A 26,378-nucleotide genomic window follows, 5' to 3' on the forward strand; every position below is an offset into this window, starting at 1 on the left:
AAACATTCATTACACACTCATGCCTGACCAAACTTTAACAAACGGCACAATGCGCTCATTTGATTAAAATCACTAGTCAACTAGTCAGTGGATATAAGGATGTTGGTAAACAACCACTACATGATATAAAGGCCTGGGCTGTGTGATTTCCAAAAAGAAATTTTCAAAGAATTTGCTATATAAAAACATCAAAAATCTAGGAGCCTTGAGACGGGGCTCTTTTCCCACCCTATGGTCGTAATTTGAACAGTTTTGGCAATGTCAAAGGTCTGGGCTATGTGGTTTCAGAGAAAAGGATTTTCATAATTTGGGAGCTCTGTAGGACCACATTTGACCCAAGGGACATTATTTGAACAATCTTGGTAAAGGACCACCACCTGAAGTTGCATACCAAATATCATGGGTCTGGCCCATAGGGTTTCAGATATTTAAAGTTTTAACATGTTGATGCTGGACGACGAACGCTGTGATCAATCACAATAGTTCACCTTGAGCACTTTGTGCTAAAGTGAGCTAACGAAACCTGTGGTAGGAAAGCCCTCCATAAACCCTACCTATCCACCAAGATTGATCACAATATGTCATCCCTAACTAAAGTTATTCAGTACCAAATGGTTATCTATTCTCAGTAACAGTGACTTTGACCCGAGGGGCCCCAAATGCAATCCCTTGAAAGGTCTCCATAAACTCTTCCTATATACCAAGTTTGGTCAAAATATGTCAACCCTAACTTAAGTTATTCAGACCCAATCGTTTTGCTATTTTTAGTAGCAGTGACCTTGATCCTAGGGGTCCTAACGCAATCCTATGAAAGGGCTCCATAAACACTTTCTTTCTACCAAGTTTGGTCACAATCTGTCAACCCTAACTTAAGTTATTCAGTACTAACCATTTTTCTTTTTTTAGTGACAGTGACCTTGACCCTGACCTTGGGGCACCAAAAGCAATACTACCGTATTTTCTCGACTATAAGACGGGGAAATTGGGTCCCGATTTTTACCCCCAAAGTAGGGGACCCGTCTTATAAGCGAGTCGATAAAATATTAAAAAAAGATTCAAGTCAAAATCAGTAAAATTTTACATAGGATATTCTTCTATCCAGTATATCGTCTGCTGATACATGTATGGGGCAATTAAGTAAACAACAACACGAAATCTCTTCACCGCGCGTGCTCTGACGTCACACAGTGTACCGTTATATCTGCATTTTTTCTCATGGCGCGTGTCAGTATAATTAGTTTGACAGATATATCAAATCAATAAATTGGAATCTTAATATGATGTAGGTACCTAGCTGTCAATTTGATTAACAAATGACAATGCGAATATGAATCCTTTATGTTCGTCGCCAATCAAGGGACAATATTGCCTAAAGCATTATTGCTAAACAAACACCTATTTATGCCTCGGCTTTTCGCAGTTATGTTATTGAAGCCATTTATTTTATCGAAGAACTTCATTGGTGTCTTCAATAAAAAAAACTAAAACAAACATATGTTGTTATTGATTAATTATAACAATTCCGATAAGTAACGACCTGTCCTGCAAACTTATGTACTCATTTTTAACCTACCTCCAAATAGAGAGCTCACAGTTGACCGCCATTTTCTTTGAGTAAAACAAAAACAGTTACCGCGAAAGTCGATAATTGCCCGTTGAGCTTGAACATTTTTACACTATAGGAAGAATTTTAGATTTGCCTAAAAATTGACCCCGTCTTATAAGCGAGTCGAAACAAAAAGCACCAGATTTCATGGGCAAAGTTAGGGGGCCGTCTTATAAGCGAATCGCCTTATAGTCGAGAAAATACGGTACGAAAGATCTCCATTAACTCTTCTTATATACCAAGTTTGGTCACAATACGTAAACCCTTACTGGTTAGTTATTCATTACCAACCACTTTTCTATTTTTAGTTCCAATGACCTTGACCTTGACCCTAGGTGCCCCAAACACAATCCCATGAAAGGGGTCCCCATAAACTCTTCCTATATACTAAGTTTGGTCACTATCTTAAACTAAAATTGTTCGATACCATAGGTAAGTTTGACTTCATGAAAACCTGGTTAAAATTGTGCTTGTTAAAAACAATAAAAAAGAAGAAATCAAGGGCCATAGTTCGTATTTAGATTTAATACAGAGTTATGTAACCTAATTGTGTGATGGCTACTATGTGAAGTATGAAGGCCATTGAATGAACAGTATTTTAGATCTTAGTTAAAACCCAAATTTGCCCAATGAGTGAACTTGCCCTAAAACATTAACCAGACATCCAGGCAGGGACAAGTAGAATAGCCATCTTATTCTTCAAATTTGGTTATGTGTACTAACCATGTGAAGACAGCCCCTGATTTGGTGAGTGAGACGGAGAACTGTGACCCACATTCCACCTTGATAACACCCAAGTCCTGCAGGGAGTCGATCTTACATGGCACCTTCACACCATCACTTCCACCTCGACCTGTGGATAGTGTGCTGTATGAAAGCTTTTGTAGATTGTTTGTTAAAAGACCTCTCTCTATACAGCATTCTAGCATACTCTATTTTGCACACGCACAGGTTTAAGTGCAATTTACAACCATAGACTTTTTTCACACATCATATACAGAAATGAAATTCTATTTCTTTTCAGTACATATACTCAGTAACAAAAAACTGAACAGATAACTGAAATCTACACTTAGTCTTGTAAACCCCCAAACTAAAAATCCCCCCCCCCCATTATATATCTTAAGCCTATAAAAGAAACTGATGGTAAACATGATCATCCTGAACATCCTCAATCCGTACCCAGTTTTCCATAGTCACCATCGCCCCATGACCAGACACAGTCGTTGTCGGTGATACAAAGGGTCTGGGCATCCCCACTCCCACATGCTACGTCCAGCACACGGCAACCTTTCAGGGCCTCTACCTGGAAAACAAAAACAATGATCCCATTATGGAGAAAACAAACAATCATAAGCTTATCTAGGTCCCCTCCAAGAATTATGCAATAATAGCAAAAGACAATAATCAATCAGATAGTCGTTCCTTAACACTGTTCCAAGAAAAAAGGTAACAGGGGGCCAGAATGGAGATTAATTATAATTGTCTTGGTGGGGTTGTTAAAGGAGTTTAAATTGTCTCAATTGGGCATGTTTTGGGAATTATAACCTTGCTTGGTGGGGGAGGTAGGGTAAAACTACATATTCTTATGTGTTGGTTGGGGGGTCTCAAAGGCCAACAAACTCCGGAGAGATTTTCATGGGTTCCCAATCTAAATTTAAAAACAGACATGACTCATCACAGATGATTGAATAGCGTACCGATAGTCAGAAATATTCTTTAATTTCCGTAACAATGACTATAATATGTCATCGGTGCTCTTTGACCACTTTATTATGTCGACATTTTATGTCATACTGCACATTGGTGGCATAATTTAAACAGAAAACATACGTTTCAATAGGGTACAATACTTAACAGCTTGAACAGCCTGGCTGTCAACCGGTTTAAAATGGAAGGATAATTGGCTTAAGATGTACTTGCAAAAAACATCTATTGAACAAATTTTAGATTTATTATTTTTTTGACAAAAATGTAAGGGAATCTCAATATTATATATCCCCTGATACTTGTATTTTCTGAAATGTTTTGTGTTGTATTTTTAACCTGCTGAAACATAAAATATCCAAGGAGCCTTATTTCTGAAATAGTCAAACAAATGTTGGAAGAGGCTTTGAAATGTGTTGAAGGGGTGAAAACATAATTATAATTGTCTTGGTGGTCCCCCTTGTCAGTTCCTACTCCCAATACATTTTTTCCTGGAACAGTCCTTAAAGTAATTTTGGAAATGAAATCAATACACTAAAATGACATTTATTCAAAATGGAAGTGACTGGAAAAATACCGGTTTGGTTAAGAAAATAACTTTTCCGCAGGTATGGTTCGTTTGAACATGCAAGCAATCCAATTGATCAACAGTCATAATTGGTTAAAAATTGAAAAGCTTATTAGCACTTTAATTCACTTAAACAATGGCTGCAGGTCTTAATCTAAATTAAACCCACTGAGAGCACATTATTTGCAAAGAAACAACAGTGATACAGCCAAACTACAACTGCAGATGCTCACCAGTTTTGGGCGAGACTGGTCATCACTGTCCCCGTGCCCGAGACGGCCATATCTGCCCTTTCCCCATGTGAACAGCTCCCCAGAAGATGTTATGCAGGCACTGTGGGCCCCTCCTGCTGCTATGGCAACCACCTCCTTCCCTCGCAAAGACTCTATCACACGTGGACGGTCACAGGGGCTAGAACATTTGAGAAGTGTTCCTTATACACACAGGCCAATAGCATGGCAAAAATTCCTTTTATGTTTATGGAAAAATGCTCTACAGCTAAACTGAAACACTTGTCTGGTTCACTTTTAAAGATAGTTACCATAATGAAGTAAAGTATAGTTCTTAATATTATCATCATTTGATATTTGCTGACTGTAATTGCTTGTCACAATGTGAGACAGGTATTTTATTCCTTGAAGGAGCTTTTGAAAACCTTGTATACTACGAGCCTCACCTCCTGTTTCCATGGCCCAGTTTTCCATCCTCGCCTTCCCCCCATGAGTAAACCTCCCCCTCTGCGGAAAGAGCAAGGCAGTGCTTGCCCCCGGAGTTTACTGCCACCTTCTTGATGAACACATGCTGGATGGACTCTAGCAGGGTGGGTGCAGCAATAGACTCTGTCCCGCCCACTCCCAGCCTCCCACCTGCACCGTAACCCGTCGCGTACACCTGATAACATGATAAAATGTACAAAATTTAAGCATAAGAGCTGTAAGCTCACATAAATGCATAAACATAAATGGCCTAATATTATCCTTAAAATATTTTGGCGAACCATTAACCTGAGATTCAAGTAAATAAGAAGTTTGTATACTTTTAACAAGCTTCAAAATACCTTGCCATCCGCAGTGACAGCAAACAGCGTTTGCTCCCCACCAATAAGCTGTAGAGGTCTGAGGGCGGAGAGGGACTCACAGCCAACAGGCAACTTGACCTTCGCCCCTTCAACCCCACCCAGCTGACCCCGGTGGTTGTGGCCCCAGCCCCAGATCTGCCCACTTCCGCCCCACGACAGTGTCCAATCTTCCGGCCTCCTGGAGAGAATACATTCCATAGGATTGCTTGCAAATTTGTCTTTCAATTGATTATTCTAACAGCTGCATTGTACCTTATAGTACAGACTAGGAATGCACAGTATGTGTTTCTTACAAATCTGCATAGTATATCTACTCTTAAACACTTGTATCGTTCCTGCTGAAGCCAAAGTACTACAAAGTATACCTATTCTAAAACAGTTGTATTGTGTACCTATTCATCCAGAGCAGAAGCTGCTCATCCAGCTCTGTTCTAAACAGGTTATGGTTGGCATGGTCGAGGTTAGTCTCCTCCTCTTCGTCCCCAATGTCCTGCACCTTCTTGCCAACTTCCTCCATGAACGCCGCTGGCAACCTCCCGCGGCGCACCATAGCCGTCACTACCCGGGCGGCCATACAGTACCGCCGGAACCATGCCCACTTGTGTGCCAAGTCAGTACAGCAGGGCAGAGAGTCCAGGCCAAGGTCACATGCTAAGGCCACTAGCACCTTAAACACAAATATTTACATTCATGTACTTTTACTTCAAACTGATCATCACCAAAATGATTATTAACTTAAAGTTAAACAATTTATTTCAACTTATGACTGGGACCAATATATTACATACAATTCATTCGAAGGCACTCTAAAAAGCTCTGTTAAAACTTCAGAAAATGTCAGTTCGACCAAATTTCCCATGCCAAGAAATGGCAATGTATTTTGTTTTACCTTGAAGAATGGGCTGTGCATGAGGTGTTTCCCGCTGCGGGCAATGGGATCCTCATACTCATACTGTCTCTGCAGCGCCTCAGGTAGACCCTTCACCAGCGACCCGAGGGCAGAACCTGTCAGGGGCTACAACATAAATGGCAAGATTATTTGAAAGAGCATATTTTTATCCCGCATAAAATCAGTCACGGCTAATAAGACAATGCCATGATCATTTAGAAGCATCCAGATGTCAATGTGAGACTGTTTTTCTCAATGAATAAAATGACATAATTTGGTCAATATTTTACTTCATATGGAAATTGCTTTAAATTGTAATTGTTAACATGTGTTAAAGTTTTATAATTCTTTTCAGAACTATTCGAGACTAAGGTCAACTGACCACAGCAAAAGGCCTGCTAGTGTCGTGGTCCTGTATGTCAACAGGGCTGGATAGAAGGTCAGTCACATTCAGGGTCTGGCCAACATTCACACTAATCAAACGACGCAGCTTCTGTAGAGCCCACATTCTCTGGGCAGCTCCTGCAGAAGGCGGAAAACAACGCTAGACTTCTACATTTACAATAACCAGGAAACAAATAAATCAATGGCTTATGAAACTGTTTACTGTTTATCAAAAAGTGAGATTCTAAGTGAACACCTACCAAGGGAGCTGAGCTGGGCACAGGCAGCAAGGGAGGCAGCCAGGCGGGCCACCATGATCCTGTCCATGTTCACCTCCAGCTTGAAGCCCAGCAGGCACGTAACCAGGTCGATAGACGGCCTTGAGAGCACTGTGCGGTCAGATAGCATGTCCATGGGGGCAGCTGCTGGCATGATGGGATACACAGTAAAGCACCAACCCCAGCCGTTCACTGAACCATCGCTTGTGAACTTCCAGCGAATCTCATCTCCCTGGACTCGCAGCTCTTGGGACCAGTCAGCCCACTCACGACCTGATAACACATACCATACATCAATCCCAGTCCTATGTGAGTTTGTTCATGTTATATCTGATTCAATGGCATATCTAAAATATGAATGCTGTAGCTGAAAATACACATAGTACTGAGCATAACTATTTAAAACCTACCAGATCTTATGGCAAGGTTTCTGCCTGAACTATCCATGATGGTGAGAGGATCATGGCGCCTCTCCGTTGAGCAACGCCTGTCAAACTCTATTCGCATTGCCTCTGCACCTGTATGAGCAAACAATTGTTTTTTTACCAAACATATGCTTTCATCTTACAGAATCACAAAACATCTTTTATTTTAGAGACAAGACTAATCTTTGTTTTCTTAAAACACAAGGTATACACAACAACTCTTTTAAAACAATGAATGAGGTCATAAAAAATTTGTAAGTGAATTTAACCTGGAATCTTGACATGTCCTGCAAGTGATGTATCATCCGTGTATGGGTGAGGGCTTTCCTGAACGATGGGCTGGGCCATGGAGCGTCCAGAGTCACGGTCAGCAGCCACATCTTCCAGCTCCGTCACACACAACTCGAGCAGCATCTCTGCCACTGCGGGGCTCGTGCGGGCCAAGCTTGTTAACACCTCCGATAGCGTCTCCCGCCCGTGAACCCCGACTCGGCCTGCCACCGACAGCTTGAGGAGGTCCACTAGGACACGGGCATCATCTGGGGAGAGCCGGGATGTGAAGTCATCAAGACCTGTTACAACACAAACAGGTTAAGTACAGACATCAGATTCACAAAGTGTAAATAAAACTCACGTATATTTTCAGATGTTTTTAACTGCTTGGTTCTCCCAAACTTGTCTCTATTTAGGTTAAATAGCAAACTTTCATTGACCTGTTTATGCGTTGCCAAACAACCATGAGTCTCATTTAAAGACAGTAATCTGTGATATGTTGAAGGACAAACCCCTACATCTGAAGCATTGACATATAAGTCTCAAGTGAATTTTCTACTTCCTGTACCTGATATGACGATGGGTACATCCTGAGTCTCTGTGGTGTTGGTCACTTGATCAGGGGATGTAAATGTCTCAGCCAGGATGCTCGCCACCTTAGACTTGGAGGCCAGGGAGTGCATGCTAGGGAATGCATGATGATCCTCCAGCGTCATTGTCTGAAATAGATTGACAGCCAACCAAAGATTTTAATTTGTGATTGGTGAATATTAGAGTTGTTTATCTTATCTTCAATAGGGCAAGTTTTACAGTGAATATTTTGACATATTGAAGACAAAAGAGAATAAATAATTGATAAATTAACATCTGCATATGGGATTATACAGTTTAAATAAAGTGTCTACTACAAGCTAATCGACTTACTTCGAGAGAGTTTTCCATGAGGGCAAGGTTAATGTCTGTGTGGTCGACTATGCCCCCAACAGCGCCCTCTAGGGGTGGGAGGGTTGTTGATGTGACCAAGCTGGCTTCCAAGAAGGGGATGGGGGTGGTACTGCGAGGGGTAGCAGAAGCCTGGGACAGGGACATGACCAGGGGATTCCCCTGGGGTGGGGCCACCATCTGGTTTTCCTTTTGCAGGGAACTCACTACTGCATCTCTGAGACAACAAGATATATTTGTTTTCTTCATTGTTATGTAAGCATTAAACATCAGCGAACAACAATGAATGTTCGCTTTATTCTGTCAAATAAGGTCATATCTTGACAATAATTGAATTCTGAGTTAAGAGTCTTCCATGGTCTATGGCAACATGTGTATCAAGTTTCAATTGAATGTCTGGAACACTGTGTGGACAGACAGCATGTCCATTGGGTAGTAGCTGGCATGAAAAATTCCAATATGACAATGCTGCTGAAATGAAGGCTTTGACAATACCTTGACTGTTTTTCGAAAGATCCAAATGTCATAACACATAATATTACTAATGTCTGTAAGTAAAATGTTCCAATAAGCTGTTTAAACACATTTAATATGCATTACCTGGCATATATAATCTGCAGGGCCTGGAGGACATTAGCAAGTGCCTGCTGCTTGGCGAGGTCTGACTCCTGTGATAAGATGACCTTGGCCAGTGAGGGGCGTGCTGCCTTACTTGGGGAGGACAGGGACACCCCAGAGCAATGGTCCTCATTGTTACCCTCCAGCAGGCCTGAAAAACACCAACAAATGGTAAAATATTGCAATGGTAAAATTCTACACAATTCTCAAACAGGGAATGAAATCGACATGATCCAAAAAGGGAAAAATGAAGACTTTAAATATTTGGCTTTCCTTAAAGGACTAATTCTAACCTAAGTTAGTGGCCCCAAGTGGGTCTCTAGAAGTTGAAAACAGGACCGGTTCATGTGATGTGGGCATGGTTAAGTCAGTGGTTGCCCAGGCGATGGAATGGGAGGAGCCACAGGCCACCTTGGTGATCTTGTAGCCCTCCAGCCCATGGCCAAGGGCAGGTTTGCGGTTCACGGTGGTCGTACTGTTACCCTGCTGACCATGGTCATTGTCTCCCCATGCATAAACCTGATTAAGACATATGGAGCAATTCAAAACATTCAATTAATTTCCAATACTTTTTTTAATAAACTTGAAGTAAAGCGGTCAAAAATTCTTTGTACATTCAGTGATTTCAGTAGGAATCATTTGTCAAATATGTAAAAAATACCTAGAGCCTATGTCTTACAATTTCCTTTTCATCAAACACCACAACTCCTGTCCTACCTGTCCATTTTCTGTGACAGCAAGGCAGTGGAGGGCCCCCACTGCCACATGTACAATCTTCTTCCCCACAAGACCCTCAACAAGGGTGGGTCGCCTTACATGGGCATCAGACCCGTGACCAAGTCGAAAATAGTCACCCTTGCCCCTGAAGGAAATATCATCATTAGGTTTGATTTTTTAATTCTATGGGAACAAAGACAAGTACTATTTAAATGTATTTAATTTCAATATTCATTCATTACACTAGTCTTGACATTAAAGATGTCTGTTTTACCAAGAATTTAAATGAATGACTGTTTACAAGCAAATGGGATGTAAGGTAAGAACCATTCCCACTTACCAGGTCCATACTTGTCCTGACTTTGTCCTGGCCAGGGAGAATTGAGCCCCACACTCTATCTGCACCACTCCCTGGCCCCTCAGCCTGTCTACTTCCTTAGGAACATTACAGCCTTCGCTGCCCCCACGGCCAAGTTTTCCGAAATCCCCATCCCCCCAGGAGTACACAAGCCCCTCATCAGTGAGGGCTAGCGTCTGAGCATCTCTTGATCCACATGCCACCTGAATCACCCGTTGGCCTGACAACTCCTTCACCTGTAAACAAGGCCATGTTCAAGGAAATGTAATAGTGTATACACATAATTATTAATCATGTAACAGATACAATTTAATAAATGTCATGGAAGGAAGATGTTGGCATTCAATTTTTTTTATTGCATGTCTAAAAGAATTCATCCTCTTAGTACTTCAAAGTCAATAATTCATCCTAATTAAAAGTTTCCTAGTGATTTTTAAGTTGCACTAAAATATATGTATTCATCTAACTTTCTGAACTCTTTTCCCATTATATTGACCTGTTTTGGTTTGATTTGTGAGACATTATCGCCATGTCCAAGCCTGCCATACTCCCCAAGTCCCCAGGTGTACAGTTCACCATTAGAAGTGATGGCGGCACTGTGGGAGCTCCCACATGAAATGTCCCGCACACGCTTTGCCTTCAGGGCTTCTATCAGCTTCGGTTTATCACAATTCCTGAAAGAAATGGGAAACATGATTAACTGCCATTTTCATACATAAAAAATGTAAATATCTGCTAAGCTGTTTTCAATTTGCTTTATTTTATGCCATGAGTTCTTAAATTTAACTTTTTGAAATACATTTTACAAGGTGAAAACACTGACACATTAGATGTAATGAGCAAATGTATTCCTTAAAGGCACATTTAACCATCAATTAATAGTCAGTATACTGTTTCTACTAAAGCACACAGTTGTAAAGGAGTTCTCACATCCTTGAGGCGTGTCCCAGCTTCCCGTCATCACCCTCGCCCCAGGAGAACACTTTCCCATCCACAGTCAGGGCCAGTGAATGTCGACCTCCTGATATACAACACACCATGGGAAATGCAGTTTTAAAGACTGACAAGTTACATCTTAATCTTCTAAAGAAAATTTAGTCAATTACATAATACATTAACTATCTCTTACAATTCTTATCAACATTTGGCATAAAGATACATCAAAAATAAATAAATACTTCATTTGTCATCAGATATTTGTGTAAGGGAGAGTGCATACATGTTTTTATTTTTCTTCATAACATTTATTTGATACTTGACCTCATCATGTCTTCTTACCAGAGTGTACAGCAACCTTCTTGATGACGTACTGACTGAGAGAAGTGAGCTGTCGTGGCACAGACACAGTTCCGGCACTCATGCCAAGTCCCAGTCTCCCATTGGTCGCCTCTCCACACGCATAGATTTTGCCCTCCTGGGTCACTGCAAACAGACATTGTATCTAATTAACTTTCTACGTGAAATTGCTCATTCACAAGACATTTCCTTCTTCTGCCATTGTACACAGTTTATGACCTAAGATGAAAATATTGTCAATGGTTTCAATCTAATCATAAATGATCATATGGACACCTGCAGAGAAATAGTTTGATATACTATTACAGGTACATTCTAGTATATACATATAAACTAAATAGTCTTGTTTGTACATCACAGTACTTGTTGAACGCTGTGACCAATAGGCCTGAAATAGCAAGTCCACTCACCACAGAACAGGGACTTTGATCCTCCAACAATCTGCACACACTTTAGAGCAGACAGTGTCTCATTTAGCACAGGCAGTTTGATCTGTTTAATATACAAAGAAATACATGAACATGGTTAAAAGGTGAAATACAATACAATAAGAACAATCTACAAGCAGATTTTATTTTATCAAAGTACACCCCAAAAAGGTCTGTTAGAAATAAGTTTCATAATGAATTACTTTTTGCAAATTGTTTACTATTGTATGTACACGCAATGCCATTTCACACCCCTTGGCAGTCAATTTCAACTCATCACAGTTCCTTTAGTTACCAGGCAGTTCTTGCAAGCCTAATTTAAAGCTGCCTTATAATTGCCCGGTTGAGTGCAACAAATGTTAGCTGTTTAGATGCCTTCAGGGCTAATAAGCCCCACCTTTCAGAGTAAGTCTCATGTGATATATCAAATAATATGCCAAATGTTTGGCAGCAATCAGGGTTTCTTTCATGTGTTCAATTGATTGGCATGCAACAGACATTGCACTTGATTCAAAATTCACATGGAAAATTTGGATGGAGCAAAAGCCAAAATCTTTCATGGCTTCAAAACATTGAAATACAAATTTCACAAATTTTGTGAATACCCTTCATTGTGAATTAAGTCATATATACCGACCTTGGAACCCTTGGGTCCTCCCAGCTGGTCCTTGTCATTAAGTCCCCAGGTGAACACGTGTGTCTGGATCTCCTTGCCCGAGCCTTTCACCTTCTTCTTCATGGCTGGGGTTGTCACCTGTCGCCCATCATCCTCCTCATCCTCCCGGTCTGATGCAAGGAAAGAGAAACTTGCGGCACTATCATCATCTGACCTGTACCGACCGATGATGGACAAGCCGTGGATCTTACAGTCAATGCCGCTCTGTCTGCACTGCTTGATGGCAATCTCTATGTAGCGGTAGTACTGAAAATGAAAGAAATAATTCTACCTACTAATGTTCATTTATTTACAATTCAAAGAGATGAAATTTTCATTTAATTTGGCTTTTCAAAATTAATATTTTAATCATTATTGAATACGCAGTACAAAAACTAATATCTATCAAACATCAAAAGGACTGCACTTTGTATAAAAACTGAGGTAAAAAGGCTCTGCAGTAAATCAATACGATCTTAGTTTGAACAGTTATATCACACCTCTGTGGAGTCCTGGAGGAGAGATACGAGGGAGTCGGAGGATGCGACGGTGATGGTGCGGATCTCCTTCAGGCAGTGTGTGCTCTCTCCACCACTGACCACCACTAGGGATGGCATGTAGCTCGAGTCTGTTGGCTCCACACGCAACAACAACCGGTTCACCAGGATATCTGGTAGAATCTCCAGTCGGATCCAATGCTGGGGGACATAATCTTACAATGACATCTAGGCCTCATATCAACTGTCAACCAACTATATACAGTACTTTGTATTTTTAACTCTATATGAACAAGGCATTTATAAAGAATGCAATGACAAAGATAAACAATATATTTATCAAATTCTTTAACCAAATCATTCTACTTTAAGTTAATTTTACAATAATCAGATTTTCACTGCACTGAATTATTTAGTGCCAGCATTTCCGCTAGATGTTTACTGTACCAACCTTTCCTTGCGATCCTGAGCTCTGCCAAAAGCCAGTGTTTCCCTCTATGAGTCTGTGAGCCTGGTTTTCCCGGGATGACACCGTCAGGCCCTTCACACACATATGCCAGTCATCTATCAGTGAGCCACTGACTGGGTACACTGGGCGCTTCTTCTGTTTCCCAGGCTTGCCTGCAGGAACGGGCTCACTGCCGGGCTCTGTTATCCTGTTGAAAGGATGGCGATGTTTCTTTGTCTTGAAGCAGGACTCACAGAAATCAAAGTCCTCACAAATCCTGCAGTTGTATCTTACTCCTATGATTGGGAACATGTTGCACTCATCACAACTGCAAAATGGAACAAATGAGAACCTTGCAAGGGGTGTCTGATTGTTACAAAACTTTTATAGGAAACTAAATTATTATTTTTAAATAAATACAGTTTTGGAGTGGATTTTTTTTTTATCATCTATCAACAAATCATTATAAGCAGGGCATGTGGACCAGCGCACATTGATAAATAGTGATTGGTATCATAATAGATAGAGTTTGCTATTCTTTTATTTTGGCACGTTTGATTTTTTTGGCAAATAATTTGAGAGAAATTATGTCATTATTTAAAAAGTAATCTGATATGAGTATTTTCATTAACAGAAGGTAACCTTCAATAGTGATGATTGGGTGGCACAGTTCAAAATCTAATTTCATTTTAAAACTTCAGTAAGCACTAATATACATGTATGAAACGTATGGTAAAATGGTATATTTTAAATGAATATGCCCAAAAATACCAACCTGAACAGTTTCAAAATAACAGTTTTACACTTTTTGTTGTGATTTCTGCTGCCAGGTTGTGTCTAATTATGTACTTTTAACATAAATACCTTTGTTAGTTTTTGATAATTTTATTTTAAATGTTGCTCACAAAATCATGTATGATTAAAATCACTAAACTCAGTTACTCTTTGGTAATAACAGGTTTGCAATAACAGTTGTTTACAATATCTGGACAACTAAATTCTGAAATTAATTAAAAAATACAATTTTAGTTTAGTAAACATGCACCAAAGGGAAAATACATAACTCTAACAGGCATGATTTTTGGGTTCCAATAACTTAAAACTAATTTTAAGTTTTAACAAAATGAGACGAATCAAATACATCAAGATGGTAAATTCCTACCTGACGCCATTGTGAGTGCTGGGTACAAGTTCCATCTCGTCGATGACGCCCGTCCAGTGGGCCTGCTGAGGAAAGTCAACGGTAATGTCACGCCCATTGGAAACGATGTTGGTTACTGAGCCGATACTGCGGTGGGTCACCGAGCCCCACTTATATGTGGGTGTGGTCACACTGGGCTTCACCCGTACCTTATCTCCAACTTTCATAGTTGTGCCTACAACAATTACATGTACAGTACAGCTCTTAACTACATATTTTATACATAGACATCTTTTGAATAGGTATAAGTATAGACTGACATTGGTCACTTTGAAAGGAATTTGACAAACAAGTTAATGATTTAATGAATAATTAAAATGGAAATGAAAATGTTTCCTACAGTCAATATTTAAATCAATAAATACATTGTATTTTCGAACATAAGCTGCATGTAAGTAATGATTCTGTTTTACCAGCACTGGTGTAACCCAGTATCTCCACATGGACATATCTGACCCAGTATGTGCCGCCCTTCTGCTGCCAGTCTGCCTGAATGTTCAGGTCCTGGAGACCATCTCGGTCCAACTGAAGTCAAAATTGTATCACATACACAATCAAAGGGCATGCATCTTAATTTTATAATGAATAAGCACAATGAACTCATATTAATAAATGAAACTTGTGAGGAATTAAAAGGACAAGCCAATAAGCATGTAAAACCAGCACTACATCTGCCCACTGACCTTCATGTGCAGCTGTATTACCAGCAATATTATCTGCCCACTGACCTTCATGTGCAGCTGTATTACCAGCACTATATCTGCCCACTGACCTTAGTGTCCAGCGGTATTACCAGCACTATATCTGCCCACTGACCTTCATGTGCAGCTGTATTACCAGCACTATATCTGCCAACTGACCTTCGTGTCCAGCGGTATTACCAGCACTATATCTGCCCACTGACCTTCGTGTCCAGCGGTATTACCAGCACTATATCTGCCCACTGACCTTCATGTGCAGCTGTATTACCAGCACTATATCTGCCCACTTCACTACAACTGCCCACTGACCTTCTTGAACATCTGTTTAACCAGCACTACAACTGCCATATGACCTTCATGTGCAGCTGTATTACCAGCACTACATCTGCCCTTCATGTGAATCTAAATTAACAGTGCCTACTGACCTTCATGACCTTGCCGGTATCGCCCTCATGCACCTCCTCATATACCCGGCAACACCGCACCGTCATGCCAACCTGAATGTTGTCCCGAACATACATTGCATAGTCATCATCAGTAGGGAAGTCGGCCCGGTGTTTGAACTCCTGGCTTTGGCCAGTAGCCCCAGGCCCACTGTTTCCTATTACAACTGACATCAGCATCTGTAATGCACACATAGGTTTTCATCATGTAGCTTTTAGATAAAAATGCTTCACAAAAATATCAACCAATGTACATGTACAATCAAACCTAAATTGTATAAAAACATTAAATGAGGAACAAAGTGCAAGCTTTATTTATCTAACACTTTAAACTCAAGCTATGGATAAAATTCACCTCTGACTCCTCAGTAAACTCAAGCTATGAATAAAATTCACCTCTGCTGAGGAGTCAAGGTCATCGAAGCAGTCAGAAGCGGAGTCTGTGTCCGTGTCATAGTCAACAGAGGAGTCGCTATCCGAGTCTGACTCCTCCACAGGCAGCGTTGCCTGGTGCTCTATCAGCCAGTTGACCACCGATTCAGGGCTCGGGATCTCTGCTGCAGAGGCCACAGATCCACCTGTCAACGTACACAACAAATGTATTATAATGATAATCACCTTTAAAACCATGGCCCCATTTCAATAAAGATTAGGGATGCAAACAAATGGCAAAATTGGTATTCGAACATTTGGTAATTCTTTCGATCGAATATTCGATTACCAAAATAACTTTGGAATTTGCAGTAAACTATTGTTATCTTCTATAGTAATATCCGGTGCCTTTTTACCCTTCTTTGTCGTGCCCAGTACCCGCGACGGACCCTGATTTCACCCAAATTCTTCATTAGAAAAAAAAATCCCAACAAAAAAACAAAATATTTTGCCCAAAAACAAGCAACAAGAGCACCACGAAATGGAGCATTATACGCCCGAAGAAGATTCGGCTTGAGGTCTTTAATAAACATTTAGGTTATGCTAGTATACTGCTTACTAGGTGTGAAGTGTTTACAACAAAGGCTTAAACTTCCAATATTGAAACTTTAATGATACTTAGGTTAGAAGTGCTAATAAAAACCTTTGTTCAACAGTATTTTTTTACAACATAGAATAATTGTAAAACAACATACATACTGGTAAGTAGTGCAATGAAGGATGTACTAATATGGAATCAGATTTTATGAAATGAAATATTTTTATAAAAAAAATAGAATATCTGAAACTTCCTTAGAAAATCTGAGAATACAAGTTTAAAAGTAGCAGGACTTGGAAAGTGCTCACAACACATCCTTTTAATGTAGCAATAATTTGTATAAAGTTATCTAAAAATTGCTTTATTGGTTACAAAGTTGTGGCTAGGACACGTTTTCTAAAAATTCCTTTATTAGTAGTAACACAAAGTTGTGGCCTGGACACGGAATTGCTAACGCCCCCCAGTGAAATTAGCCTTTGAGGTACGGACCTGGAAAGCATGCTTGACAAATCCTTTTAATGTAGAGATGATTTGTATAAAGTTATTTGAAAATTGCTTTAGTAGTAACCCAGTTATGGCCTGGACATGGAATTGCTAACGTCCACCCCCCCCATGGTGATTCTAGTGTTTGAGGTATGGACCTGGAAATTGCGCTTGACACATCCTTTTAATGTAATGATGCTTTGTATAAAGTTATTTGAAAATGACTTTATTAGTGACCAAGTTGTGACCCAGACACGGATTTGCTAACCCACCCCCATGGTGATTCTAGTCTTTGAGGTATGGACCTGGAAATTGTGCGCCACACATCCTTTAAATGTAGTGATGATTTGTATAAAGTTATTTGAAAATCGCTTTATTAGTTACCAAGTTATGGCCCGGACACGGAATTGCTAACGCCCCCCCAGTGAAATTAGCCTTTGAGGTACGGACCTGGAAAGCATGCTTGACAAATCCTTTTAATGTAGAGATGATTTGTATAAAGTTATTTGAAAATTGCTTTAGTAGTAACCCAGTTATGGCCTGGACATGGAATTGCTAACGTCCCCCCCCATGGTGATTCTAGTGTTTGAGGTATGGACCTGGAAATTGCGCTTGACACATCCTTTTAATGTAATGATGCTTTGTATAAAGTTATTTGAAAATGACTTTATTAGTGACCAAGTTGTGGCCCGGACACGGATTTGCTAACGCACCCCCATGGTGGTTCTAGTCTTTGAGGTATGGACCTGGAAATTGCGCGTGACACATCCTTTTAATGTCGTGATGATTTGTATAAAGTTATTTGAAAATGGCTTTATTAGTTACCAAGTTATGGCCCGGACACGGAATTGCTAACAGACGGACAGACAGACGGACAGACGATGGAGGCCATAACATAATACGACCCTTCGGGCGTATAAAAATGGAATAATTTCAATTCTATTGCATGCATATTTGTAAACACTGCAACATTTGATCAGCGAAGACCGTAAAATCCCGGTTGAATGACGTTACACAACGGAGGGTCGTTTCCTAGTGCATGTAGCCTCGTTCTGGGATTGACCGATACATAAAACCAAACCAACTCGGGAACTAGTAAAATAGCAAAACAAACATGGAATTTGACTCATCTATTGTTAAATAATTGCGGAAATATATCCTAAAATGCTATACTTAACAGTTTCATTTCAAAGCTTGAAATGGAAACATGGAAAACAGTTCAAAGATCATAACTAGCACATGTCTTTCATATCATAATGGCGATATCAGCAATATTACACAGCTTAATTGGTAGCCAAGAAAGCGCTCTGGTGTGTATTCTTTTAATTGCATAACATTTAAATGTCCCGAAATTAATTGAAATTTGTTTGATATCAATTTGATAACACAGAAAAGTACCCTACGGTATGTCCCAATTGACATATGACATGTGTATAATATGTGTCATCAACTTCACAGCTCTGGCATTAGGGGCCAATCGTTGTAAAAACAAGACAAACAAACATTATACACAACAGCACAGTTGTAAGCAAAAGGTTTATGATTTAATTAATTCAACCAAAACACACTGAATATTTGAATAAAGATTTTGACATTCCAATATCAAACATTTAATCGAATATTCGAATATTCGTTTGCATCCCTAAAAAGATCGAAAGGCTGAAGATTGTTTTTGAGGTAAGCTGTGTTTCCATAAAAATAGAGTAAGGACTCTTATCGCATAAATTCTACCAGTGACTTTACAGCTGCACCCAAGCACGCTTAAGCAGGGTTAGTTTTACGACTAACACTTATCTTACCTCAGTATTGAAACTATAGTCATTATATAGTTATGTCTTTGTTGCATTTTCTGTTAAAAAATTAACACTTTTGTAGTTTTTTGGGAATAGTCTCATAATATTCAAGGCGTACAAAGAACACAAACCTAGAGATTTGATGGCATACTCGACTTGTTTTCTGTGGAAGCCCATCTCCATAATCCTGGTCACCTCGGGTAAGGGCGGTGAGACCGGTGGGCGGGGTTTCTTTACCCGGGTTTTACCCATGACGGTGGGGACTGCAGGCGCCAGGGTGGGGACCGGCAAGACCTCCCCATCAGAGTCTGAGTCCTCCATCTCCTCCTCCATGTCCTCCTTGGCTGCTGTCAGGTACTGAACCACTGATAAACACGCTCCCTGAAAATAAATATATATATAGTTGATGTCATACACTTACACTTGAAAAAGGGGAATAAATCTTCAATTATTAAAGCCAGAGTTATGGCCCTAGATATACATATGCGTATTGTCTCCAGAACTATGAGCTCAAGCAGGAATTTTAGATAGTAGTAAGCATTTTTAGGTTGTCTGTTTATTTTAAATTTAAAACAGTCTCTGCAATGTAATAGCGTTGGTGTTGTAGGCGTTTCCGCCAGATGCATCATAGTGCAAAAACTTTAACCATGGCAATAACTCAAAACCCTTCCAAGATATTCATATCTGAAACTTGATGCAATAATTATTAGAATGGAATAGATGTACAAAACTTTGAAAAACAACATTTCTTCTTATTTGGAAGCAAGTCTAACAAACCTCCAATTCCTCTCTGGTGAAGAGTGCCTTGAGAGTGGAGGGTTGTGTGGCAGACACCAGCACATGTTGCAGAATGTGGTTTGGCCCCTCAGTTTGTTCACCTGCACCCTCTTCATCCATCGTGGAGCTGGGATCCTGCTCTGCTGGGGACAGCTCTGGCAAAAGACCCCGAGAGAGGATCTGGCGCAGGATGTTCTGGTAGGACAGGAGGACTCGCACGGCTCGCAGGAGACCGAGACGCTGCTGCTGCCTCCGCAACTCAAACATGTCTACATGGCTCACTACAACATAAGTAAGCATTAAGTAGAGAACAAATCTTGAAACTTGTCGAAAGCAAAGAAAGTAGAAAACAAAACTCAAAAACAAAAAACTTGTGTACATATTATGATGATTAAGTCACTAAATTCATTTACCTCATTACAACTTTTTTCACAGAAAAGGAAGTACACATATACTTTCACATAAAAAGACATAATTGACCCACTCTCAGCAGATTCCACTGTGGTCGTGCTGGTGGCCAGCGGGGCCTTGTCAGAGTCACGTCCATCACGCTCCGGCCGGTAAGCGTGAACTGCCAGGGCCAGCAGACTGCCCCACATATTTGCAACCTCCTCAGTCAGGGGCAGACGATTTACTTCAAAATCAAGGCCTGCAACCTGCAAATAAGTTGTAAATCATACAACCTTTACAATATAAAGAGTTTGTATCTCTCTGTTATGATTAAATTTGAATGAAAATCTAAAGTGTGAATACCAAACTTATGTTTTGAAGCTAAATAAAGTAAAACAAATTCATGGAAAAAGTTGACTTCATGGACAAATGACTTGTAAAAAAATCAAAGCACAAAAGCTCGTAGTTACAGGAGTGAGAGTGTTGAGCCTGGTGACAGAGATATTGCCGTTTGGCAGCTGTATGTGTATTTTCCCACGGGCAGTGATGCGAGATATGGTACCCAAGCCCTGATCCTCCACTTGCACAAGCCCACCTAGTCGTGGCCGCCCATCCACTCCACCGATAATGGCTAACATGGCCAACACTGACGCCTCCTCTGCCTCGCGACTGGGGTCATTCTAGGTAAATATAGGGACAGCTTGTTTTAAGCCCATAGAAAAATCATTTTTAGATATAAACCTAATACTATATGAACTGAGTATCAAGCCGAGTTTCATCGTTTGTGAATTATTTCATGGTAAGAACAATATAGGGAAGCGCACAATGAAATGAAAGGAATGAATCAATGAAAGAAAATGAATAGTACATGTTGACAAACATAAATGTAACATCTGACCTTGACCACTGTGCCTGAGTCAAGGAGCAATCGGGGAACAGTTTGTAGGTATCGGACCAGCTGCTGGTTGATGACTGGGCTCCATGTATCCAGGGTGTGCAGTCGTCGAAGCAACTGGACCAGCTCCTCAGCAACAGTGCTGGTATATGAGGCAGTCAGGGACACGGGGGCTCGATGTCTCTGACGATGGGGAGACTCATCTGTCAACCACAATATAATGTGAACAACTAGACTGACATTCATGGTATTTCTAAACAATTTATTGGAAACTTATCAAAAGCATTTAATCTGAAAGAAGCATTATTTTTGTTTATACTACTTATTTTTCCAGCTCTATTGTGACAAAAGCTGACAGCTTATAGAATCACGCTCAAGTCGGTTTCTTGTGTAAAAACTAGTCCTGGTGCTCATTTTGAAAGGCCATGAGAAAGTTTGAACCCACAATCTCTTGGGTGAGAGGCAGTCACATGTACCACTAGACCACTCTCAGTCTCAACCATTATCCATTATGTCAAAATTGTGTTTAGTATTTGAAATGCTAGCATAGTTTTCCGTGTTTGTAAGTGGTGGTTACCGTTTGGCTGGAGGGTAGGGTCAGCAGCACAAGCAACCAAAATACTGCCTAGCAGGCTGACAAGCCTGTCCACTATGGCCTGGACACGCCCCCTGTCAACCCCCTGACCCCAGGATGGCAGCACACGACACAGTAGCTTAATCGTCAGAATCTGGAAAACAATCCGTCACTATTATAATGATGTACAATGCACTTACCTCAGATTGTTTTACCTCAAACAACAGAAAACATTTCCAAAGAACAAAAGAGTCATTTCCCTGCTTGTGAGAGAAAAAGTACTGCAGATAAATGCTTTCAATATTACAGAATTTATGCACAGAGCAGAATCAAGCTGCATATGTACAACTACAGCAGTACCTCCTTGGAGACGTTGGCCTGCTGATGAGCCTTCTCCTCCTCAAGGATCTTCAGGAGCAGGTCAACCCAGCGCTGGGACGACATCGCCTGACAGATTGTGTCTCCTGTCGCCACGCTTCTCAGGAAACCCAGTGAACACCAACTGTAATGCTGCTCACACGCTATCTGCACAGACATCGAGTTTGTGTCTGAAAACAGGAAAGTGACCATTCTTAATCCACCTATCTTGACTTTAACATTTATATTATGCAAGTGAAATGCAAGTTTTCAAAAGAAAAAGAAATTACATCTCTGAAATAGATTATAGTCTATGAGAAAAGCTCAAAAAATACAACACACTTTCATTAGTCTTTTCTATTAACACTTACTGAGTCCATAATTACAACCACAGTCCACAATATTCCTCAACAGACCACACAGAATGGATACAGCCTCTTTCTGAATTGATTCTGAGTGGATGCCCGTTGCTATGGAGATGGTTCTTAACAAGTTCAGGGTGGCTTTCCTGATCAGGGATGTCGGATTTTTGCTGTCTGTCCTTTTGGAATCTGAAAAAATATACACCATTCCATAATAAATACGATTATATTACTATACAAACTACAGCTATCTCTTGGGAAACAATATTCATTTCAAACAACTTTTTTTCACTTTTCGTCTGCTTAACACTTGCATGTACATGTATGGATGTGATTATTTAGAGTTTGTGCAGACAAAAGACTGCCAGGCATGAGATTATATTACTAGTAACCTTTGGAAGGAGAGGCATCTTCATCATCATCCTCATCATTATCTGGCAGTTCGGGTGGTTCTGCTAGTTTGAGGTCGTATTTGCCCTCCTTGCCCATCCTGTAACTGTTTGTGCTGCCGGAATCCCACTGTACTCGGATCCAGCCATCGTTTCCCAGTTCACCAATCACACGACCCATGCTCGGAGAAGGTCCATCCTATAGACAGATTTCAGATTAGTAGCTTTGAGACAAACCACTTATAGATCTATGTTATGTCTTAAATAATATAAACATATAGAATTTATTATTTGATAACCATACCAAAACATTCACGTTCTTTGCAATAATCAGTTCTCTTGGACAACAAAAAATGAATACTTTTGACAATATTTGTTTGTATCTGTTCTATAATGCAGGCTCTTACCTGATCTCCCCATTTCCAGTCGACGCCGCGAACGACCCTGGTTCCCACCTTCATCATGGCAGCAAGTTCTGGGCCAGAGACCGGTACAGGTGCCGTCTGCTTCTTATGCTTTTGTTCCTCCAGGATGGCGCACAGAGAATGGGCCGGCTCAGACAGCTGACGATCGGGGTCAGGACCTGTACATGAATGTATCTTCTGTTTTATTAATTTAATAATGTAAAGCAATCACAATTTCATTCCTTTATTGTTACCTTTTTTAACTTAAAGAGCTTTTAGACAATATGTACTATAAGAGGGAATTTTCTCTCCATCAAACAAAACATTAAATCACATGAATACAATCTCATTTTAAGAAATACCCTGTGTTGGAAAAACAACACTTAATATCTAATCTAAGCTACTATCTATTTTGAAGACATTTAAAAACCTCAGAAAACAAGTATTTTCTATATGCAGTGCCTTACCAATAAGCCTAAGAACACTCTGTGAGAGGGCAAGCAGACCGTTATTCAGGAGCAGACTAAGGCTGGTGCCGCGGTGTTCAGACACCAGGAGACCAAGGTGTGCCAGGATAAACCTCCCCTGGGGTAGCATGCCAATATTCAGCTTCTCCTGCAAATTCTAAACAACTTTAAAAAATACATGTATAGCAATCTATATGCAAATAGAATTAGTGTCTTTTTTCAATTCATTAACCTGTGAGTAATTTCAGAGTATAAACATTAAACAAATGAACAGTAATAAGTCCCAACTATGTGGCTAATTGTTAACAAACTGAATGCATTTAATTAGCAACACCAGTCTGTGTAAGAGGAGAGTGATATACTCTGTTGTTTTCCTTGGTGTTAGGTCCCTGCTGACATGGGTTCACGCCGCGTGCCTTGAAGGTCATATCCACCTCATGTATGTGCTGACGGAGCTGCTTGATCGACCAGCCAAACAGCTCTGAGAATGTCATCTGCAGCAGGATACGGTCACACGGTGGTATCAACGTGATGTCAGACAGACATTGCGGTACTGGCTTGCTGTGAAATAAACACGCCTTAATAATTATATCGTGTACTGTAATTACATTTATTTTTGCAAGAGAAAGTCTGTCAATTTGATTATTAGGGATGAATTGGTCCGTTCGAATGATTGTTGGAAGTGCAGTTAAGAGTTCTCTCCCTTCCACTTCTGGTTTCCAAATTTCCTAGATATACTTTTCATTCTCTCGCCAACACCTTCCCACCGCACCAAGTTGCTAATATTATTTTACATGTTTGTTGAAAATGATGCTGTATAACCTAAATTTTGCTATTTTCTGTAGTTGTTGAATATGCAGCTGCATAACCCGTACTTCTGTTTTCATCCAGTACTACACTAGTGTATTATTGATAAATATGATGGATTTTTTTCCATGTATTTGCATCTGATGACGCATACAGTTGTTTGATTATGCTACTGCTCATAGTTTTTGTGTATTTTCAGTTGTTGTCACCATCATATTAAACTGGACATGGCACCATACTTGATCTGCCGGTCTGGGACCTGGCATTTGATCATATAGGCACAGCATCGCCTTTGGCTCACACAGGGAATTTGTAATGACCAGTTTTGGCTTCATCTACAATGCTGTGAATGAGCCTGATGAGGCTTGATGAAGAGCTAAGTATTATTCCCTTATGATGCTAGAATTTGGGGGCACAAGACGTGTTCTCTTACCAGCTCTTGTGTCCCATGGTGAGAAGTCCCTGCCATCCACACAGCAGGTTGTACTTGACGGAGGGCACAAGGTGCTCCCGATGGACCAGGGCCAGCATAGTCTGGATGCCCCGCAGTCGAGTCTCGGCACGACGAACCTACAGATTAAATTCCCATCGGCTCAGATATACCTGATGCATGCATAAGTTATGGAAGGAATGAGTTTTTTACATGTATTGGTGCTAATCTTTTTTATTTTTTTTACAGTTTTTTCAGTAAGAATGTTATATCATCTCCTATACAGTTATCAGGGGTAAAGATATTGTTTCTTAACAACTAAATCATTATTTAGAAAGCTTACAAATATATCTTCATTTATCTTATGAATACTAGTAACGATGTATCACATTAGAGGAAGATGTAGATGCCAACCAGCCATTTATGTTTTTGTATACACTAACATAGATATTCATTAATTTCAATTTATGAGTATATTAACAATCATTCTTAGTATCATTTAAGATTTTTACCTGGTGGAGTAGGGATCTTCGCAGTTTCTCAATATCAATGTGGCCCTCATGGATCACAAACTCAACAATCTTGTTAACGAGAGGCATGTCAGCACAGGCCCCTGTGAGCCGCTGTTTTAGCCAGCTCATCTTGTGAGAACTGGACACCATTGACACTAACGGATCCCAGGAGTCCTACAGTAACACAGATATATAATACTGTAACCAGTATAGAGGACAGAATAATTGCCAGATATGGGAATTTTATTAACTCAATAAACCCATGTGTATAATCCCACATGAGGACATACATTTGTTGACAAGAAATGTAGGGATGAAAGATTTGGCTTGGAATTGCTAAAAATAGAAGTTGGTTAAGATGAAATTGTTCACCTTTTTTTGATGCCTGGTGTGTTTCTTCTTCCCATGTGCAGGTAAATCAATGTTTTCAAGAGTGAGCCTCTCCCTGGCATCTGCAGAGCCTGTATCACGCCACTCCTGACCGTCATCCATGCGGGGAGCCTCATTTTTACCCCACACCTTCACAACACCAAACTCCTCCTCATCCTGTCCTTCAACCTCAGCAGCCCCACTCTCAGCCACAGTAGAGTCTTCTGATTGGTTAAGCTGCTGTAAGGAACCCTCCTGCTCCTCCAGAGACGGGCCATCTTCAGGCTCCTCGGATTGCACACTATCATCTGGCAAATTCGGGAGGCCAGTTAAAGATTCGTGTACGTCTGCAAAAACAGTGGTGTGTACATTGAGGTGAATATAAAATCAGGCATATGCAGACAATGTACATTAGATTAGCCAGTTTGTAGTTTAATAAACACTTTGAACATGTACAGTTGACATGTTATTTCTACATCTAATTTCTTTCGAAGTACAGTGACCTTAAACCTATTTTTCATAAACAACAAATTATTATTACCTATTTACATGATATTGTATCAAAATATTGTTGTTTAGACTAGTGATGTGATAATTATTAAGAAGACTTAAATAATCATCGCTGACAACTAAAAGTCAGTGACAACTATTGTTATAGGACTAAAATCATTGTTGCTACAGGTTTATATATATGGTATGTAAACAATTTTTTTTTTTTACTGAATTAAATTAAGATTTAGCAAATATTTACAGCTTTTCCATACATACAAATGCCAAGTCATTATCCTCAACCAAATACTCTAGTTTGATCAGCTTAATTGTATCCAGATATCATTGAAAGCCAAGTAACCATGAAGTATATACACCGTACAATAATGTGCATGTAC

General features: G+C 40.1%; 1 protein-coding gene across 4 annotated transcripts in view; it reads right to left on the bottom strand.

Moving 5' to 3' along the window:
• LOC128228864 (E3 ubiquitin-protein ligase HERC2-like) overlaps window positions 1-26,378 on the bottom strand; it is a 67,578-nt gene that overhangs the window by 5,594 nt on the left and 35,606 nt on the right. For all 4 annotated transcript variants that reach the window (XM_052940393.1, XM_052940392.1, XM_052940394.1 and 1 more), the window contains 43 exons: window positions 25,495-25,838; window positions 25,123-25,296; window positions 24,614-24,750; window positions 23,736-23,934; window positions 23,374-23,521; window positions 22,910-23,085; window positions 22,506-22,701; window positions 22,123-22,302; window positions 21,755-21,942; window positions 21,398-21,548; window positions 20,824-21,023; window positions 20,396-20,605; window positions 20,020-20,191; window positions 19,536-19,816; window positions 18,890-19,139; window positions 15,909-16,090; window positions 15,495-15,692; window positions 14,782-14,893; window positions 14,330-14,543; window positions 13,171-13,495; window positions 12,723-12,920; window positions 12,205-12,489; window positions 11,550-11,631; window positions 11,122-11,265; window positions 10,774-10,864; window positions 10,340-10,517; window positions 9,826-10,079; window positions 9,486-9,630; window positions 9,062-9,287; window positions 8,751-8,919; window positions 8,133-8,367; window positions 7,777-7,927; window positions 7,205-7,507; window positions 6,921-7,028; window positions 6,493-6,783; window positions 6,231-6,370; window positions 5,849-5,974; window positions 5,352-5,626; window positions 4,939-5,137; window positions 4,558-4,772; window positions 4,115-4,292; window positions 2,789-2,912; window positions 2,330-2,459 (listed from right to left, as the gene is read on the bottom strand). In XM_052940393.1, coding sequence (XP_052796353.1) covers window positions 2,330-2,459; window positions 2,789-2,912; window positions 4,115-4,292; window positions 4,558-4,772; window positions 4,939-5,137; window positions 5,352-5,626; window positions 5,849-5,974; window positions 6,231-6,370; window positions 6,493-6,783; window positions 6,921-7,028; window positions 7,205-7,507; window positions 7,777-7,927; window positions 8,133-8,367; window positions 8,751-8,919; window positions 9,062-9,287; window positions 9,486-9,630; window positions 9,826-10,079; window positions 10,340-10,517; window positions 10,774-10,864; window positions 11,122-11,265; window positions 11,550-11,631; window positions 12,205-12,489; window positions 12,723-12,920; window positions 13,171-13,495; window positions 14,330-14,543; window positions 14,782-14,893; window positions 15,495-15,692; window positions 15,909-16,090; window positions 18,890-19,139; window positions 19,536-19,816; window positions 20,020-20,191; window positions 20,396-20,605; window positions 20,824-21,023; window positions 21,398-21,548; window positions 21,755-21,942; window positions 22,123-22,302; window positions 22,506-22,701; window positions 22,910-23,085; window positions 23,374-23,521; window positions 23,736-23,934; window positions 24,614-24,750; window positions 25,123-25,296; window positions 25,495-25,838 — 8,284 coding nt within the window. The remainder of the gene's footprint in view (window positions 1-2,329; window positions 2,460-2,788; window positions 2,913-4,114; window positions 4,293-4,557; window positions 4,773-4,938; window positions 5,138-5,351; window positions 5,627-5,848; window positions 5,975-6,230; window positions 6,371-6,492; window positions 6,784-6,920; window positions 7,029-7,204; window positions 7,508-7,776; window positions 7,928-8,132; window positions 8,368-8,750; window positions 8,920-9,061; window positions 9,288-9,485; window positions 9,631-9,825; window positions 10,080-10,339; window positions 10,518-10,773; window positions 10,865-11,121; window positions 11,266-11,549; window positions 11,632-12,204; window positions 12,490-12,722; window positions 12,921-13,170; window positions 13,496-14,329; window positions 14,544-14,781; window positions 14,894-15,494; window positions 15,693-15,908; window positions 16,091-18,889; window positions 19,140-19,535; window positions 19,817-20,019; window positions 20,192-20,395; window positions 20,606-20,823; window positions 21,024-21,397; window positions 21,549-21,754; window positions 21,943-22,122; window positions 22,303-22,505; window positions 22,702-22,909; window positions 23,086-23,373; window positions 23,522-23,735; window positions 23,935-24,613; window positions 24,751-25,122; window positions 25,297-25,494; window positions 25,839-26,378) is intronic.

This window comes from Mya arenaria, chromosome 3 (genome assembly GCF_026914265.1).
Source record: "Mya arenaria isolate MELC-2E11 chromosome 3, ASM2691426v1".
Taxonomy (NCBI): domain Eukaryota; kingdom Metazoa; phylum Mollusca; class Bivalvia; order Myida; family Myidae; genus Mya; species Mya arenaria.